At 52.3% G+C, this 16,458-nt stretch overlaps 1 protein-coding gene across 1 annotated transcript; it reads right to left on the bottom strand.

Moving 5' to 3' along the window:
• Positions 1–4,010: 4,010 nt before the first annotated feature.
• LOC126653193 (olfactory receptor 14J1-like) lies at positions 4,011–4,970 on the bottom strand. The gene has a single exon (XM_050340712.1). It carries the CDS (start codon positions 4,968–4,970, stop codon positions 4,011–4,013), a length of 960 nt encoding a protein of 319 aa, XP_050196669.1.
• Positions 4,971–16,458: the final 11,488 nt, after the last annotated feature.

Here is a 16,458-nt window from a genome sequence, read left to right as displayed (position 1 = left end):
AAATCTTGCTGGGAAATGGCAAAGAGAGCTCTGCAACCCCAGGGGACACAGCAGGTACAGGGAAAACTCTTGCAAGGGACTTCTCTTCCCCTCAGTGAACTTCCATAGGTCAATCAAGAGCAGCCCCCAAGCCATGTCCCAGCTCTGGAACAAGGCAGGGCCCCTCTGAGCACCCTCCATGGCCACACAGGAGCGTCTGTGGGAGGTGCTCAGTGGCAGGGAGCACCGTCAGCTGGCTCTGCCTCCCAGCTGGAGCAGCACAGCCCCACAGAGTCCCCATGGCCCCGGGCCCCACAGCCCCCCTGCTCTGCAGAGCAGCCCCCCCAGCTCGGGGGCTGTGGGGAGCACGGGCAGGGGCTGCAGGAAGGGCTGCTCAGGCCAGCACAGACGTGTTCCCCTGGGGAAAGGCTCTGGGGGGAGATGGGATGTGCCAGGAGAAGAGCAGGACAGCCTGGGGGAGCAGAGGGGCCATGCAAAGAGGCTGCCCTGGCCCTGGGGCAGCAGGAGCTGCCCGAGCTGAGGATCTCCTGAGCACTGCAGACACACAGGCCCTGGCCTGACCTCCATGGCCTCCATTTCTTGCTGCAGGGCCAGGCCTGACTGGGCTGCTCTGCTGGGCTGGGGCAGGGGCAGGGCCATGGGGGGACCAGGGAGGGGCTGCACTGGGCAGTGCCAGGGAGGGAAAACCCCAGTGTTGAGCTGCAGGGCGTGAGTGTGCAGGGTGGGGGCTCTGCAGGGTCCTCCCAAAACCAGCCCTCCTGGGAGGGATGGGAAGGAGCAGCAGAGCAGGGTCTGGTCTTTGCCATGTGCTGCACAGCCTGGAAAAGCTGCCCCAGGACAGTGGTCACAGACCAGCCAAGAACAATCACAATTGCCGTGTCCACCCCCCAGGCCGTTGGGCATCTCAGACAGGGCAGAGCAGGTGACACCCCACAGGACTGAGGGGAAAAAGAGGCAAAATTAGAGATATGAAATATGTTAACAACCTTCCGGAGCTCCTGTGAGCAATCTTTCTTAATTTGAATCATTGGTGGAAAAATTATTTTGATAAGTAGCTGTACAAAGTTTTTCATACAGTGAGTGGATCAAGTCATAGAATATGGGTTTGGTTTTTCAGTGAAAAAAACAATGAAATTTTTTTAAAAATTTTAAAAATAAAAAAAGTAAAGGAAGCATTTACCAAGAGTTCTGTTCTTCAGCGGCTTCATCCCTCTCCCAAAATCCACACTCATGGCTTCAGGGCATTGTAACAGGTGATAAAGAGCAAAAGGTATAATGTGATCATCAAATTAAGTTTAATAAAGTAAGTTTCAATAAACGTAGCAAGAACTTTGCTGGAGTTATCAATTAGACAGTCACAATAAGGGAAACCACAGCGTTGTAATTGTTAGATGATTAACTACATGATTGTTATGAATTTGTATGTCTTGTTATTTTACAAGTATTTGTTCTAAGCAGGACACTCTGAGGACTATGGTCTAACTAAATCATTGGCTGGGCCCCACTGAGGGCAGACACTGACAAAGCCTCCCCAGGGACTCCTTCGAGCAGATCCTTGCAGGCCAGGAGTGCAGGCAGACAAAGGAAAGTTGCTTGTGGTGGCCTGAGGGGCAGAGGCAGCTGCCAGAGCCAAGGGCACAAAGGCCTGGGTGCCTTTGGGCCTTGCAGCCCTGCCAGAGCCCTTGGCCATCTCTGCTGCAGGCTGTGCTCCCCTGGCCCTGCTGCTCCTCTGGCCTTGCAGGCTGCACACACCCCTCCTGCTTTCCCACCCCCCTCCCAGCAGCATTTCTGGGCCCTCCCTGATGGCTCTGCTGTCCCCCAGCTCTGGCTGCTGCCGTGTGCACTTGGCCTTCTTGGCTTGGATGCTGAGCCCCTGTGCCCCAGGACATCCCTGAGAGAGCCCAGGCCCTTCTGCTGGGGGTCCCTGCAGAGCTGAGCAGATCCAGGTCACCTCCCATTGCTCTGCCAACCCCTTGGGCCTGCTCTGGGCCCTGCAGGTCCTTGCCCTGCTCCCAAGGGCTGTGGGGGTGCTTCATGGTCAGGCCTTGGGCTTTAGAGCTCAGGGTCATGATCAGGCAGAACTTTGGCAGGTTTGTTGTTGTGCTGGCAGTGTCTGGTTCATGATTAGGGGAACAGCTTTTTGGTCTGGGTTAGGATTAAAGGCTTTTTCATATTAACAATCCGGGATTGGGGTGGGGATTGGAGGACAAATAAGAGTTTGGAGTTCTGGGTTTAGGCTTTGCCTTTGAAGTAAGGTTGAGGTTGGGATAAGATCAGTAGATTCCTTCCAATGTCAGGGGCAGCACTTTTGGGGAGTGTTGGGTCTAGAGGTTAGAAATAGTATAAAGGTTACAATAATTGTTTGCACAGTCAGTGTTTCAGCTCCCTCGGCATTACCTGAACCTTTTCTAACCTCATCACAATCTTTCCTCTCTTTTGGCCAAGCCCCTCTTTCCTTCCCCAAATATCCAATCCTTTTTGTCCCAGTGGCTGCTGATCTCCCCCAAACATTCATCTGGGTTGGCTCAGCTTTTTGATGACACTGTGTAACCTCATGGAAACAAGGGACACTGCAGGGCCTCGTGGAAAGAAAGGGATGTAGGGACACTGGGAAATCTTGTGGAACCAGGGAATCATTTCACATGTGGGGCCTTGTGGAACAAAAGGGAATCTTGAAACCTTTGGAACCTCACGGAACCAGGGAGCTATTGTGTCATTTTGGTGCCTCCTGGAAACAAAGAAACCCTGGGACACAGTGGAACCTCATGAAAGGAAGGGGCCACTGTGACCCTACAGGGTCTTTTTGGAGCCAAATGGACCTTGGGACACTGAGGAACCCCACGGATTCAAGGGGTCATTGTGACACCAAGGACACCTCATGGACTCAAGGGATCACTGTGATGCTCCAGGGCATTCTGGAGCCAAAGGATCCTGGGGACACTGAGCAGCCTCCTGGAATCAAGGGGCCATTTTGACACTGCAGGGCCTCATGGAAACAAAACCAAATACAGGCTTGTCCAGGTCCTGGGGGTGATTCAGAAGGGAGGCAGCAGTGATTTCTCCCTACAGACCCACCACTCCAATGGTCTCTCCCTGCCCTGAAGCTTTCTGGCCATCAGGCTGTAGCTGAGGGGCTTGGGCAGGGCCATGAGCAGGGGCTTGAACAAGGGCTGTGTCCAACTCTGCCAGGAGGGCTGTGCTGGGCAAGGAGGAGGAGGCTGCAGCAAACAGTGGCACTGCTGAGGGGAGAGGAGCAGGGGGAGAGACCTTGTGCCTGCCCACGCTGGGCAGGAGCTGCCCCAGGATGGCAGCTCTGAAGCACTCCCAGCATGTCCCTGGGAACAGCAGGGGAAGACTGGATTTCCAAATCAAGCTGGCAATGCAAAGAGCAGGAGTGTCCTGGTGTCAGTGCAGGAGAGTTCCAGCCCTGCAGCAAGGGCACAGAAGAAGGGACCCAGTCCATGCAGTGCCCTCAGAAGATGCCACAGCATCCTGTAGATGCTGTCAGGGAGGCCAGCTCTGCTTCACAAGTTCCCAGGGCCTGTCCCTGCCTGTGCTCAAAGGGCTTCCACCCCCAGGACTGTGCTCAGAGAGCACTCAGGACTTCCAGCCAGAAAGGGGCTCACAAGCACAGTGTGGAAGTGGAAAGAGCAGCTCTGCAAAGCCCAAGCTCTGCTACTCCCTGGCAGTGCTGCTGTGCTGGGATTCTTGTCCCCTTGCCCTTTTGCAAATCCCCCCTGTCCTGCAGTGTGCTGTCCTTTAGGAACAGCTTAGAAGAAGGGTCTTGGACAAAGAAGGCACAGCAGGATCCTTTTTTTTGTTTAAATAATCAGAGATCACAATTCATCATTTAAACATCTCTGCAAAAATTCAATGAGTATACACTAATTTAGAAGGAAGTTGCATAAAAATATTTAATTGGACAAAAAATTATTGCAAGAAGAATGTGATGATCTCCATGAAAAAGCTGAGCAGGAAGGCTGGGCCATTAGTGAGTCTCATTCTGAATGCTACACACCAGAACACAGACACTTTATTGCTCCTGAAAAACATCCAGTCATCATTGTCCTTATGGCATCCCTGAGCTCCTGGTTCCTCAGGCTGTAGATGAGGGGGTTCAGGGCTGGAGGCACCACCGAATACAGAACTGACACAGTCAGATCCAAGGATGGGGAGGAGATGGAGGGGGGTTTCAGGTAAGCAAAGAATGAAGTGCTGAGGAACAGGGAGACCACGGCCAGGTGAGGGAGGCACGTGGAAAAGGCTTTGTGCCGTCCCTCCTCAGAGGGGATCCTCATCACAACCCTGAAGATCTGCACATAGGAGAAAACCATGAAAATGAAACAACCAAACCATAAATAGGCACTAAATACCATGAGCCCAAGTTCCCTGAGGTAGCCTGAGTGTGAGCAGGAGAGCTTGAGGATCTGAGGGATTTCACAGAAGAACTGGCCCAGGGCATTGCCCTGGCACAGGGGCAGGGAAAATGTATTGGCTGTGTGCAGCAGAGCATTGAGAAACCCAGAGGCCCAGGCAGCTGCTGCCATGTGGGCACAAGCTCTGCTGCCCAGGAGGGTCCCGTAGTGCAGGGGTTTGCAGATGGCAACGTAGCGGTCGTAGCACATGATGGTCAGGAGGGAAAGCTCTGCTGAGATGAAGAAGAAAAAGAAAAAAGCCTGTGCAGCACATCCTGTGTAGGAGATGGTTGTGGTGTCCCAGAGGGAGTTGTGCATGGCTTTGGGCACAGTGGTGCAGATGCAGCCCAGGTCTGTGAGGGAGAGGTGCAGCAGGAAGAAGTCCCTGGGGGTGTGCAGGTGCTGGTCGCAGGCTACGGCGCTGAGGATGAGGCCGTTGCCCAGGAGGGCAGCCAGGGAGATGCCCAGGAAGAGCCAGAAGTGCAGCAGCTGCAGCTCCCGCCTGTCTGACAATGCCAGGAGCAGGAACTGGGCCATGGAGCTGCTGTTGGGCATTGGCTGTTCCTTAGGACAGGGTCTGTTCAAAAAAGGAAAGCACAGGGAACAATTAAGACAACCCCCTCTCAGCAAAGCCAGTGCAGGTTGCAGGGCAGTCCCCTCCAAGTAAAGGCATTTCTTTTCTCAGATTTGTGCTCTCTGAGGGTGCTGTGAGGGGCAGGAGCTCTGCTCATGTGCTGCCAAGGCCTCAGCTTTGCTCTGCTGCAGTGCAGACATGGAGCTGCTTTGTGACAGCTCTCATGATCACAGGGAATGTCACAAAGAACCCTGTTTGGATGGAAAAAGTAAATTCCTGTACTGTTGTCTTGGAGCAATTTGGGCTGCACAAGAGAGGCACAGTGTATCCTTGAAATAATTTTGACTGGATTGTTTGGTTACAGTCATAACACCTGGGGGGTGTTCTTTCCGGGCCAATTTTTCTGATTCCAAATCTGAAGAGTGTTGATACAGGACAGGCAGAAGGGCTGAGCTCTCTTTTGCTCTTTGCAGAGCCAGAAGACCTGCAGTGCCTGTCAGCCTGTTTGCCATCTGCCCTGCACTGTACCTTGTTCTGCCTTGAAGATGACTTCACACACAGATGAGTCTTTACAACCCCCCCCAATACCTGTGCTGAGAGCAGGGCAGGGCTGCTTGAAAGGGCAGCTCTGTGCAGTGTCCCCTGTGCCAGCCTAGAGGTGCAGCTGTGCTGGACACAGCAGGACAGGAGCCCTCCCACAGGGAAGCCAAGGGCTGGCCCAGGACAGTGCCCACCCCCAGGGGAAGGCTCAGCACTGCCCAGGATCCTGGGCTCATTTCTGACACTGCCTGAAATATTCACCTCGGAGAGTAAAAGGGTTGGAATTTCAGTGCAGCCTCCTGAGCTGAGAGAACAATGTCTGTGCTGTAATGCCTAAGCAACAAACACACAGCAGGACTAATTCCTTTCCTGGAGCCCCTGTATTCTCTGAGCTGTGCCAAAAATTCCTCATTAAATATTCTGTAGTGGTGTGGAGCTGTGAGCAGGTCTGAGCCTGCAACAGCGAGACATGGAAAAGATCCTCCCTGCCCTGCCAGGTTTGCTCCTTGCCCAGAGCCCTCCTGCCCCAGCCCTGGGAGCAGCTCCCCGGGCCGGCTGAGAGCTGCCCCTGGCAGGCAGCAGAGTCTCTGCCCAGCACAGCGCCCTGGGCTGCAGGACCCTGCTCTGCCCCACAGCCCTGGGCACCCCTGGTTGCACCCCAGGCTTCACAGCTCTTCCCAACTGCCCCAAAACAGCCCCTCCTCACCCATCCCATCAGCTGGGGCTGGGCCAGCTTGAGCAGATGCCTCCAGGAGCTGCCCCTGCACTGCCCTGCAGCAACAGACTCACCGTGTGCAGCCCTGCCAAGATTCCTCCTGCAGGGAGCTCTCAGCCCTCCTGTCAGTGCTGAGCCCCTTTCAGCTCTGCCTGTGCCCTGCTGGTGTCCCTGAGCTGCTCTGGCAGTGCCCTCATTCCTGCTGGGCTGTGCAGAGGAGCTGCTCCTGGGCAGAGCTGTCTCTTTGAAGCTGTTCTTGGTTGCCAGGAGCTCCCTGTGTGCCAGGAGCCCTGCCCAGCTCAGCAGCACAGCAACAGCCCCAGGCATTTCATCACCCTTGGGGGCTTTGGGGTTATTTACATGAGACTCAGTCCCTGAGAGGAAGTTCAAGAAACTTCTCAAGAAGTTCAAAGTGAGATTGAAACACTAAAGTTTCTTGTAGTGCTAATGAGTCTCACTGAGGGACACAACTGAGAACAGTCGTCCCCAGGGTTCCAGTTAGAGCAGAAAACTGCAGACAGTGATGACAAGGATGGACAAGCAAGGCAAAGGTGGCTCTGATGCTGAGTAAACTGGATTGTTTCCTCAATCCAAAGGACCAAGGCCTGACCCCCAGCCCCTGGCAAGGCAGATCCTGTCCCTGCCTCATTGCTCAGGGCTCTTCCTGGGGCACTGGGATGTGGGATGTGCAGTGCCAAGGGCAGGACGATGGGGTGGCACCTGCCAGGCTGCTGAGCAGGGACAAGGAGGCCAGGAGGCCCCAGGGCTGCAAGGGCCACTTGTCTCCTCCTGGCCTCAGGGGCACAGCCAGCAGCCATGGCCAAAGGCCTGCAGAAGGTGGCTGTGTCAGGGCCTTTCAGCTTCTGCACAGGCCTCTCTGCTGTGCAGCCCAGGCTGTCCTAGGGTGTCCATGCCCTGCCCCTTTCCCTGCAGGCTGTCGTCATCCCCCCGGTTGCCCCACCTGGCTGGCCCCTTCCTGCACTGACATCTCTGCATCCTCCCTGGCTCTTCCTGCACACAAAGCCTGGGGCTCATCCAGACTCCTCCTGGCTGATGTGTTGCACCACAGCACTGCCCTTGGAGTGAAAATCTTTGAGTTTAGTATCCCAAACTCCTTCTCCAAGGAATTTCTGTTTCTGGGACATGCATTGCCATATTTTTGGAGAAGCCATTGTAAGAAGGTAAAAAATCAATTCAAATAAAGTTCCAACATCTCTGTGTGAGAGTTTCACCAAATAGGTCAGTGGCAGAGCCTGCCAGGATGACCTTGTCAGTTGAAGATGGAGGATTCTGTTTGGGGTCTGAGTCTTATGATGGGCAACAAGAAATCACATTTGTGGACTGTGGAAGACCTTTCATGGGATCTCTAGGGAAGAACCAAAGGAAGGGAAATGGTGGGATCAAAGTTGTTTGTGAAGGAACAGGTGTGAGAAAACAGAGAGAAAAGGGGATGAAAAAGCTCAGAATGACCAAATATGCATTCTTAGAGAAGTCCTGGAGAATTAGATCAGGGATGTAACTCAAACTAACAGGATGTCAATAAGCTCTGTGCCCCCAAATAAGGTGAAGAACAAACGTAACAGTTTCTGGGGGTGGAACAGAATGACGATGGGCCTGCTCAAGAACTGAGGGCAAGGCAACAGAGGAAGCCTAGAAAAACCAAAGAAGGACCTCCAGGGAGGTGACTGTGAAGCAAACTAATGAATATGTATTAAGCAAACCTGCACATCTAATGAATATGTAACCAGTGTGTGTAATAAGAAGCCCTGTCCATCTGTCAGTTGGCATCTTCGGTTAGAGGAGCTTCCCTGCCAATATCCAGTGCTGAATAAAGAACAATTCCTACCTCTTAATACTTACAAATTGGAGTGGAGGTGTTTGTTTCTGCCCCCTTTTGGTATCAGGGCCATGGTGACACTTTGGAACCTCCTGGAATACTCCGGAGTGAAGACAGCTTGGGTGAGCTTGGGATATCAGTGAGAGATCCATGCTGCTGCTGAAGATTTATGACCCTGAGAGAGAGAACTTACGCCGGAATAAACGGCTCAGGTAAGCTTGGGATCCAAGTGAGGGATCCATGCTAGACTCATGCTGGAGAGGTCTATCAAGGACTGTTCTCCCGTGGGGAGGGACCTCCACAGAAAACAGGGATGGACTCATAAGCCATATCCCCTGTAACCCCGTGGAAGAAGATCCATGGTAGGCAAGTGTCCCCTTGCAAGTCCATGGAAGAGAAAACCTTCAGGGCCTGGGTAAGCTCCAGCCTCCGGTCTTAGCCCAGGAGGGGGGTAGGCCCAGCCCTGGAGGCCAACACAGAGCAAAACCACAACACACAGAGACATGGATGATATCACTGGGGACAAGTGACATCACATGGGACTGCTGACAACAAAGGGACAACCCTGATGTCACAGGGACATCGGAATCTTCTTAAGGAAAGGGTTGACATTAAAGAGACACCAATAACACCATCGGGGACATTGCTGATGTCACAGGGGACAGTAGTGACATCACAGGGACAGAGGTTGCATCATTCGGGAACAGTGACATCACAGGGGTAGTGATGACACCACAGAGACACCAGTGACATCAACGGGGACATCTGTGACATGACAGGTGACATCAGTGACATCACAGAGGACTGTGGCAACATCACAGAGACACCAGTGACATCATCGGGGACATTGGTGACATCACAGGGGGCAGTGGTGACATCACAGAGACAGCAAGGACATCACTGGGGACCAGTGACATCAGAGTGACAACAGAGGGACAGCAGTGATGTCACAGGGACATTGGTCACATCACAGGGACATGGTGGCACTGCTGGGGACAGTGATGAAATCACAGGGACAGCAGTGACATCATTGAAGACAAGTGATGTCACAAGGGACTGTTTACAGCAAAACTGTGCGGTCACAGGGACATTGGTGACATCACAGGGGGTGAACACAAAGATACACGAGTGATATCATTGGGGACATTGATGACATCACAGGGGACAGTGGTGACATCACAGGGGGCAGTGGTGACACCACACAGACATCAGTGATATCACTGGGAGCCAGTGATGTCCCAGGGGACTGGTGACAAGAAAGGGACAGCTGTGATGTCACAGGTACATCGACGACATCAAAGGGGTCTGGTGACATCACAGTGACATCAGTGACATAACGAGGACATGGTGCCACCGCTGGGGACAGTGGTGACATCACAGAGAAAGCAGTGACATCACTGGTGACCAATGACATCACAGGGGACTGGTGACAACAAAAAGAACAGCCGTGATGTCACAGGGACATTGGTGACATCACAGGGGACTTCACTGACTTCACAAGGCCAGGGATGACTTCACAGAGACACCAGTGACATTATCAGTGTCACTGGTGACATCACAGGGGATAGTGGTGACATTCCAGAGACATGGGTGACATCACTGGGGTCATCGGTGACTTCAGAAAGATGGGTGACATTACAGAGACGCCAGTGGCATCATTGGTAACACTGGTGATATCACAGTGGACAGTGATGACACCACAGAGATACCAGTGACATCAAGGGGGACATCTGTGACATGACAGGGGACATTAGTGACATCAGGAGGCCAGGTGTGACATCACAGAGACACCAGTGACATCATTGGGGACACTGGTGGCATTACAGGGGATAGTGGTGACATCACAGGGACATCGGTGACATCATTGGAGACCAGTGACCTCACAGGGGACTGTTGACAACAAAGGGACAGCCGTGATGTCAGAGGGCTATTGGTGAAATCACAGGGGACCATGGTGACATCACAGAGATACCAGTGACATCATTAGGGACATTGGTGACATCACAGGGAGTGGTGACATCACAGAGACAGCAGGGACCTCATTGGGGACCAGTGACATCAATGACACAACAGAGGTACAGCAGTGATGTCACAGGGACATTGGTGACATCAAAAGGGTCTGGTGACATCACAGGGACATTGATTACATCACAGGGACATGGTGGTACTGCTGGGACAGCAATGACGTCACTGGAGAACAGTGACATCACAGGGGACTGTTTACAGCAATGGGAAAGCTGTGATGTCACAGGGACATTGGTGACATCACAGGGGGTGGAGATGACAACACAGAGACAGCAGTGATATCATTGGGGACATTGGTGACATCACAGGGGACAGTGGTGACATCACTGAGGAACCTGTGAAATCATAGGCGACTGTTGCCAACAAATGGAAAGCCGTGATGTCACAGGGACATCAGTGACATCACAGGAACATGGTGCTACCATTGAGGACAGAGACAGAGACAGCAATGGCATCATTGGGGACCAGAAATATCACTGGGGACTGGTGACAACAAAGGGAAAGCCGTGATGTCACAGGGACACCGAGGACATAACAGGGGACCTGGATAACCACACAGAGACACCAGTGATATCATGGGGGACATTGATGACATCACAGGGGACAGTGGTGACATTACATGGACAGCAGTGACATCATTGTGGACCAGTGACATATCCCAAGGACATCCATGACATCACTGGGGACTATTGACCTCACAGGGGACATGGTGATAACAAAGGGATAGCTGTGATATTACAGTGACATCGGTGACATCACTGGGGACATTGGTGACTTCACAAGGACAAGAGTGACATTACAGAGACAGTAGTGACATCATTGGGGACATTAGTGACATCACAGGGGACAGTGGTGACATCACAGGGACATCAGTGACTACATGGGGACATGGTGCCACCGCTGAGGACAGTTGTGACATCACAGGGAGAGTAGTGACATCACAGGGGACCAGTGACATCACAGGGGACTGGTGACAAGAAAGTGAAGGCCGTGATGTCACAGGGACATCGGTCACATCACAGGGACTTCGGTGTCACCACTGGAGACAGTGGTGACATCAGGGGGACATGAGTGATATCATTGGGGTCAGTGACATCACAGGGGACTAATGAGAACAAAGGCTAAGCCCTGTTGTCACAGGGACGTCGGTGACATCACAGGGGACATCAGTGACTTCACAAGGACAGGGGTGACATCACAGAGACACCAGTGACATTATCTGGGACATTGCCGACATCACATGGGACACTGGGGACATCACAGGGACATCGGTGAAATCGTTGGGGAACAGTGAAATTACAGGTCAATGGTGACAACAAAGGGACAACAGTGAGGTCACAGGGACATCAATGACAACACAGAGACAGGGATGAAACAGAGAGACAGCTGTGACATCACTGAGGACCAGTGACATCACGGGGGACTGGTGAAAACAAAGGGAGAGTCACGATGTCACAGGGACATGGATGATGTCAAAGGTGTCTGGTGACATCTCAGGGACATGGTGCCACCGCTGGGGACAGTGGTGACATCACAGAGACAGCAGTGACATCACTGAGGACCAGTAATGTCACAGGGGACTGTTGACAACAAAGGGACAGCAATGATGTCACAGGGACATTGGTGATATCACAGGCAACTTCAGTGACTTCACAAGGACAAGGGTGAAATCACAGTGACACCAGTGACATCATCAGGGTCATTGTTGACATCACAGTGGACAGTGGTGACATCACAGGGACGTGGGTAACATCACAAAGGACTGCTGACAATAAAGGGACAGCTGTGATGTCACGGGGACATTGGAGACTTCACAAGCACAGGGTTGACATTATAGAGACACAAGTGACATCATCGTGGACACTGCTGAAGTCACTGGGGACAGTGGTGACATCACAGGGACAGAGGTTACACCATTGAGGACCAGTGACACCACAGGGGACAGCCGTGATGTCACAGGGAGATCACTGACATCACAGGGTACATTGGTGACTTCACAACAACAGGGGTGGCGTCACAGATACACCAGTTACTTCATCGGGGACATTGGTGGCATCACAAGGGATGGTGGTGACATCACAGGGACAGCAGTGAAATCATTGGGGACCAGTGACATCACAGGGGACTACTGACAATAATGGGAAGCCCTGATGTCACAGGGACATCAGTGACATCACAGGGGACGTTGCTGATTTCACAAGGCCAAGGGTGACATCACAGGGACAGCAGTGAAATCATCGGTGACAGTGGTGACATGACAGGGACATTGGTGACATTATTTGGGACCAGTGACATCACAGGGGACTGCTGACAATAATGGGAAGCCCTGATGTCACAGGGAAATCAGTGACATTGTGGGGACATGGAGCCACCGCTGGGGCCAGTGGTGACATCACAGAGACATCGGTGATATCACTGGGGACCAGTGACAAAACAAGGGGACTAGTGACATGAATAAGAAAACTGTGATGCCACAGGAACATTGGTGACATCACAGGAGACATCAGTGACTGCACAAGGCCAGGAGTGACATCACAGACACCAGTGACATCATTAGTGACATCGGTGAAAGCCATAATATAACAGGGACATTGATGACATCACAGGAGTCTGGTGACATCTCAAGGATATTGGCGACATCAAAGGGAAAAAGTGCCACTGCTGGGCACAATGGTGACACCACAGGGACAACTGTGACATCGTTGGAGACCAGTGACATCACAGGGGGCTGGGTTAAACCAGGGGACAGCAGTGATGTTACAGGGACATCAGTGACATCAAAGGGGTCTGGTGACATCACAGGGAAAGGGGTGACGTCAATGAAGACCAGTGACATCACAGGTGACTTGTGAAAACAAAGGGACAACTGTGATGTCACTGACAATCGTGAACATTACGGGCACATGGTGACACTGCTGGGGACAGTGGTGACATCACAGAGACATCAGTGACATCACTAAGGACCAGTGAAATCACAGGGGACTAATAATAACAAAGGGACAGTCGTGATGTCACAGGAACATCAGTGACATCACTGGGACATGGTGCCACTTCTGGGGACAGTGGTGACATCACAGAGACAGCAGGACATCATTGAGGACATTGTTGACATCACGGGGACAGTGATGACACCACAGAGACACCAGTGACTTCACAGGGGACATCGGTGACATCACAGCTGACATCGGTGACATCACAAGGCCGGGGGAGACATCACAGAGACACCAATGACATGATCGGTGATGTCACAGGGACATCAGTGAAGTCGCAGGGGACCTTGGTAACATCACAGAAGCACCAGTGACATCATCGTGTACAATGGTGACATAAGAGATGACATTGGTGACATTACACAGAAAGCAGTGATGTCATTGTGGTCCAGTGACATCACAGGGGACTGTTGAAAACAAAAGGACAGTTGAGATGTCACAGGGACATCCGTGACATCACAGGGGACATCACTGAGATAACAACGACACGAGTGACATCACAGGGGACTAACGAGAACAAAAGCTAAGCCGTGTCGTCATAGGGGACATCAGTGACTTCACAAGGACAGGCGTGACATCACAAACACACCACTGACATGATCGGGGACATTGCTGACATCACAGGGGACACTGGGGACATCACAGGGACATCGGTGAAATCATTGGGGAACAGTGAAATTACAGAGGATTGGTGAAAACAAAGGGATAGCAGCGATGTCACAGGGACATCAATGACATCACAGAGACAGCAGTGACATCACTGAGGACCAGTGACATCACGGGGGACTGGTGAAAACAAAGGGACAGCCATGATGTCACAGGGACATCGGTGAAGTCAAAAGCGTCTGGTAACATCACAGGGACACCACAATGACCTCACGGGGGCATGGTACCACCGCTGGGGACAGTAGTGACATCACAGAGACACCAGTGACATTAATGGGGACATCTTTGATATCACAGGGGACATCGATGACTTCACAGGGCCAGGGTGACATCACAGAGACACCAGTGACATAACTGGTGACACTGGTGACATCACAGGGACATCGGTGACATCACTGGGGACACTGGTGACTTCATAAGGATGAGGGTGACAATACATAGACAGCAGTGACATCATCAGGGACATTGGTGACATCCCAGGGGACAGTGGTGACATCACACAGACATCGGTGATATCACTGGGGACCAGTGACATCCCAGGGGACTGTTGACAAAAAGGGACAGCTGCAATGTCACAGGGGCATCGCTGACATCAGTGGGGTCTGGTGACATCACAGGGCCATCATTGTCCCCAGTGGGGACATGGTGCCACAACTGGGGACAGTGGTGACATCACAGAGACAGAATTTACATCACTGTGGACCAGTGACGTTACAGGGGACTGTTGACAACAAAGGGACAGCCGTGATGACACAAACCCATCGGTGACATCAAAGGGGTCTGGTGACATCAGAGGGACTTTGGGGACATCATAGGGACATGGTGGCACTGCTGGGGACAGTGGTGAAATCACAGGGACAGCAGTGACATTACTGGGGACCAGTGACATCACAGGGGACTGCTTACAGCAAAGGGAAAGCTGTGATGTCACAGGGACATTGGTGACATCACTGGGGGTGGAGGTGAACACAGAGACACCAGTGATATCATTGGGGACATTGATGACATCACAGGGGACAGTGGTGACATCACACAGGCATGGGTGTTATCACTGGGGAGCAGTGATGTCCCAGGGGACTGGTGACAAGAAAGGGAATCCTGTGATGTCACAGGGACATCACTGCCATCGGTGACATAACAGGGACATGGGTGCTACGGCTCGGCACAGTGGTGACATCACAGAGACAGCAGGACATCATTGGGGACATTGTTGACATCACAGGGGACAGTGATGACACCACAGACACACCATTGACATCAATGGGGACATCTGTGACATCACAGGGGACATAGATGACTTCACAAGGCCAGGGGTGACATCACAGACACCAGTGACACTATCGGTGTCACTGGTGACATCCCAGGGGATAGTGGTGACATTCCAGTGCCATGGGTGACATCACTGGGGTTATCGGTGACTTCACAAAGATATGGGTGAAATCACAGAAACACCAGTGACATCATCGGGACATGGGTGACATTGCAGGGGACGGTGGTGACATCACAGAGCCCCAGTAACATCATCGGGGACATTGGTGACATCAGAGATGACAGTGGTGACATCACAGAGACAGCAGGGACATCATTGGGGACCAGTGACATCAGAGTGACAACAGAGGAACAGCAGTGATGTCACAGGGACATTGATGACATCACGGGGTCTGGTGACATCACAGGGACATGGTGGCACTGCTGGGACAGCAATGTCATCATTGGATACCAGTGACGTCACAGGGGACTGTTTACAGCAATGGGAAAGCTGTGATGTCACAGGGACATTGGTGATCATCACAGGGGGTGGAGGTGACAACACAGAGACAGCAGTGATATCATGGGGGACATTGGTGACATCACAGGGGACAGTGGTGACATCACAGAGGAACCTGTGAAATCATAGGCAACTGTTGCCAAAAAATGGAAAGCTGTGATGTCACAGGGACATCAATGACATCACAGGGGACCTGGATAACAACACAGAGACACCAGTGATATCACGGGGGACATTGGTGACATCACAGGGGAGAGTGGTGACATTACAGGGATAGCAGTGACATCACTGTGGACCAGTGAAATCTCAGGGGACTGGTGAAAACAAAGGGACAACCGTGATATAACGTGGACATCAGTGACATCCTTGGGGACATTGGTGACTTCACAAGGAAAAGGGTGACATCACAGAGACACCAGTGACATCATTGGTGACATAACTGGAGGCCAGTGACATCACTTGGGACAGCAGTGATATCATTGGAGATGTCGGCGACATCAGAGGGACAGTGGTGACATCATTGGGGACACTGGGGACACCCCTGGGGACACCAGTGACATCACAGGGACATCAGTGACATCATTGGGGACCAGTGACATCATTGGGGAGAGCAGTGACATCACAGGGACAGTGGTGACATCTGTGGGGACAGCAGTGACATCACTGCAGACCAGTGACATCACAACTGTCTGGTGACATCACAGGGACTGCGATGACATCAATTGGACAGCTGTGACATCATTGGGAACACCAGTGACATCACAGGGACAGTGGGGACATCACTTGGGGGCCTTTGGGAGGGCACCTGCCTGGGGGGTTTTCATGCGAGCACGGACGACTCAGCACACCAATGTGATGATCAGAGAGCGCCGTTGATTGGAATCAAGCAGCAGTCTTTGATCCAGTTTTCTAGCAATACTCTTCTATC

This window comes from Myiozetetes cayanensis, unplaced genomic scaffold, assembly GCF_022539395.1.
Source record: "Myiozetetes cayanensis isolate MyiCay16 unplaced genomic scaffold, myiCay2020 scf946, whole genome shotgun sequence".
Lineage (NCBI taxonomy): Eukaryota > Metazoa > Chordata > Aves > Passeriformes > Tyrannidae > Myiozetetes > Myiozetetes cayanensis.
Note: the sequence above shows the minus strand (reverse complement) of the source record. Positions and strands in the feature narration are given on the sequence as shown.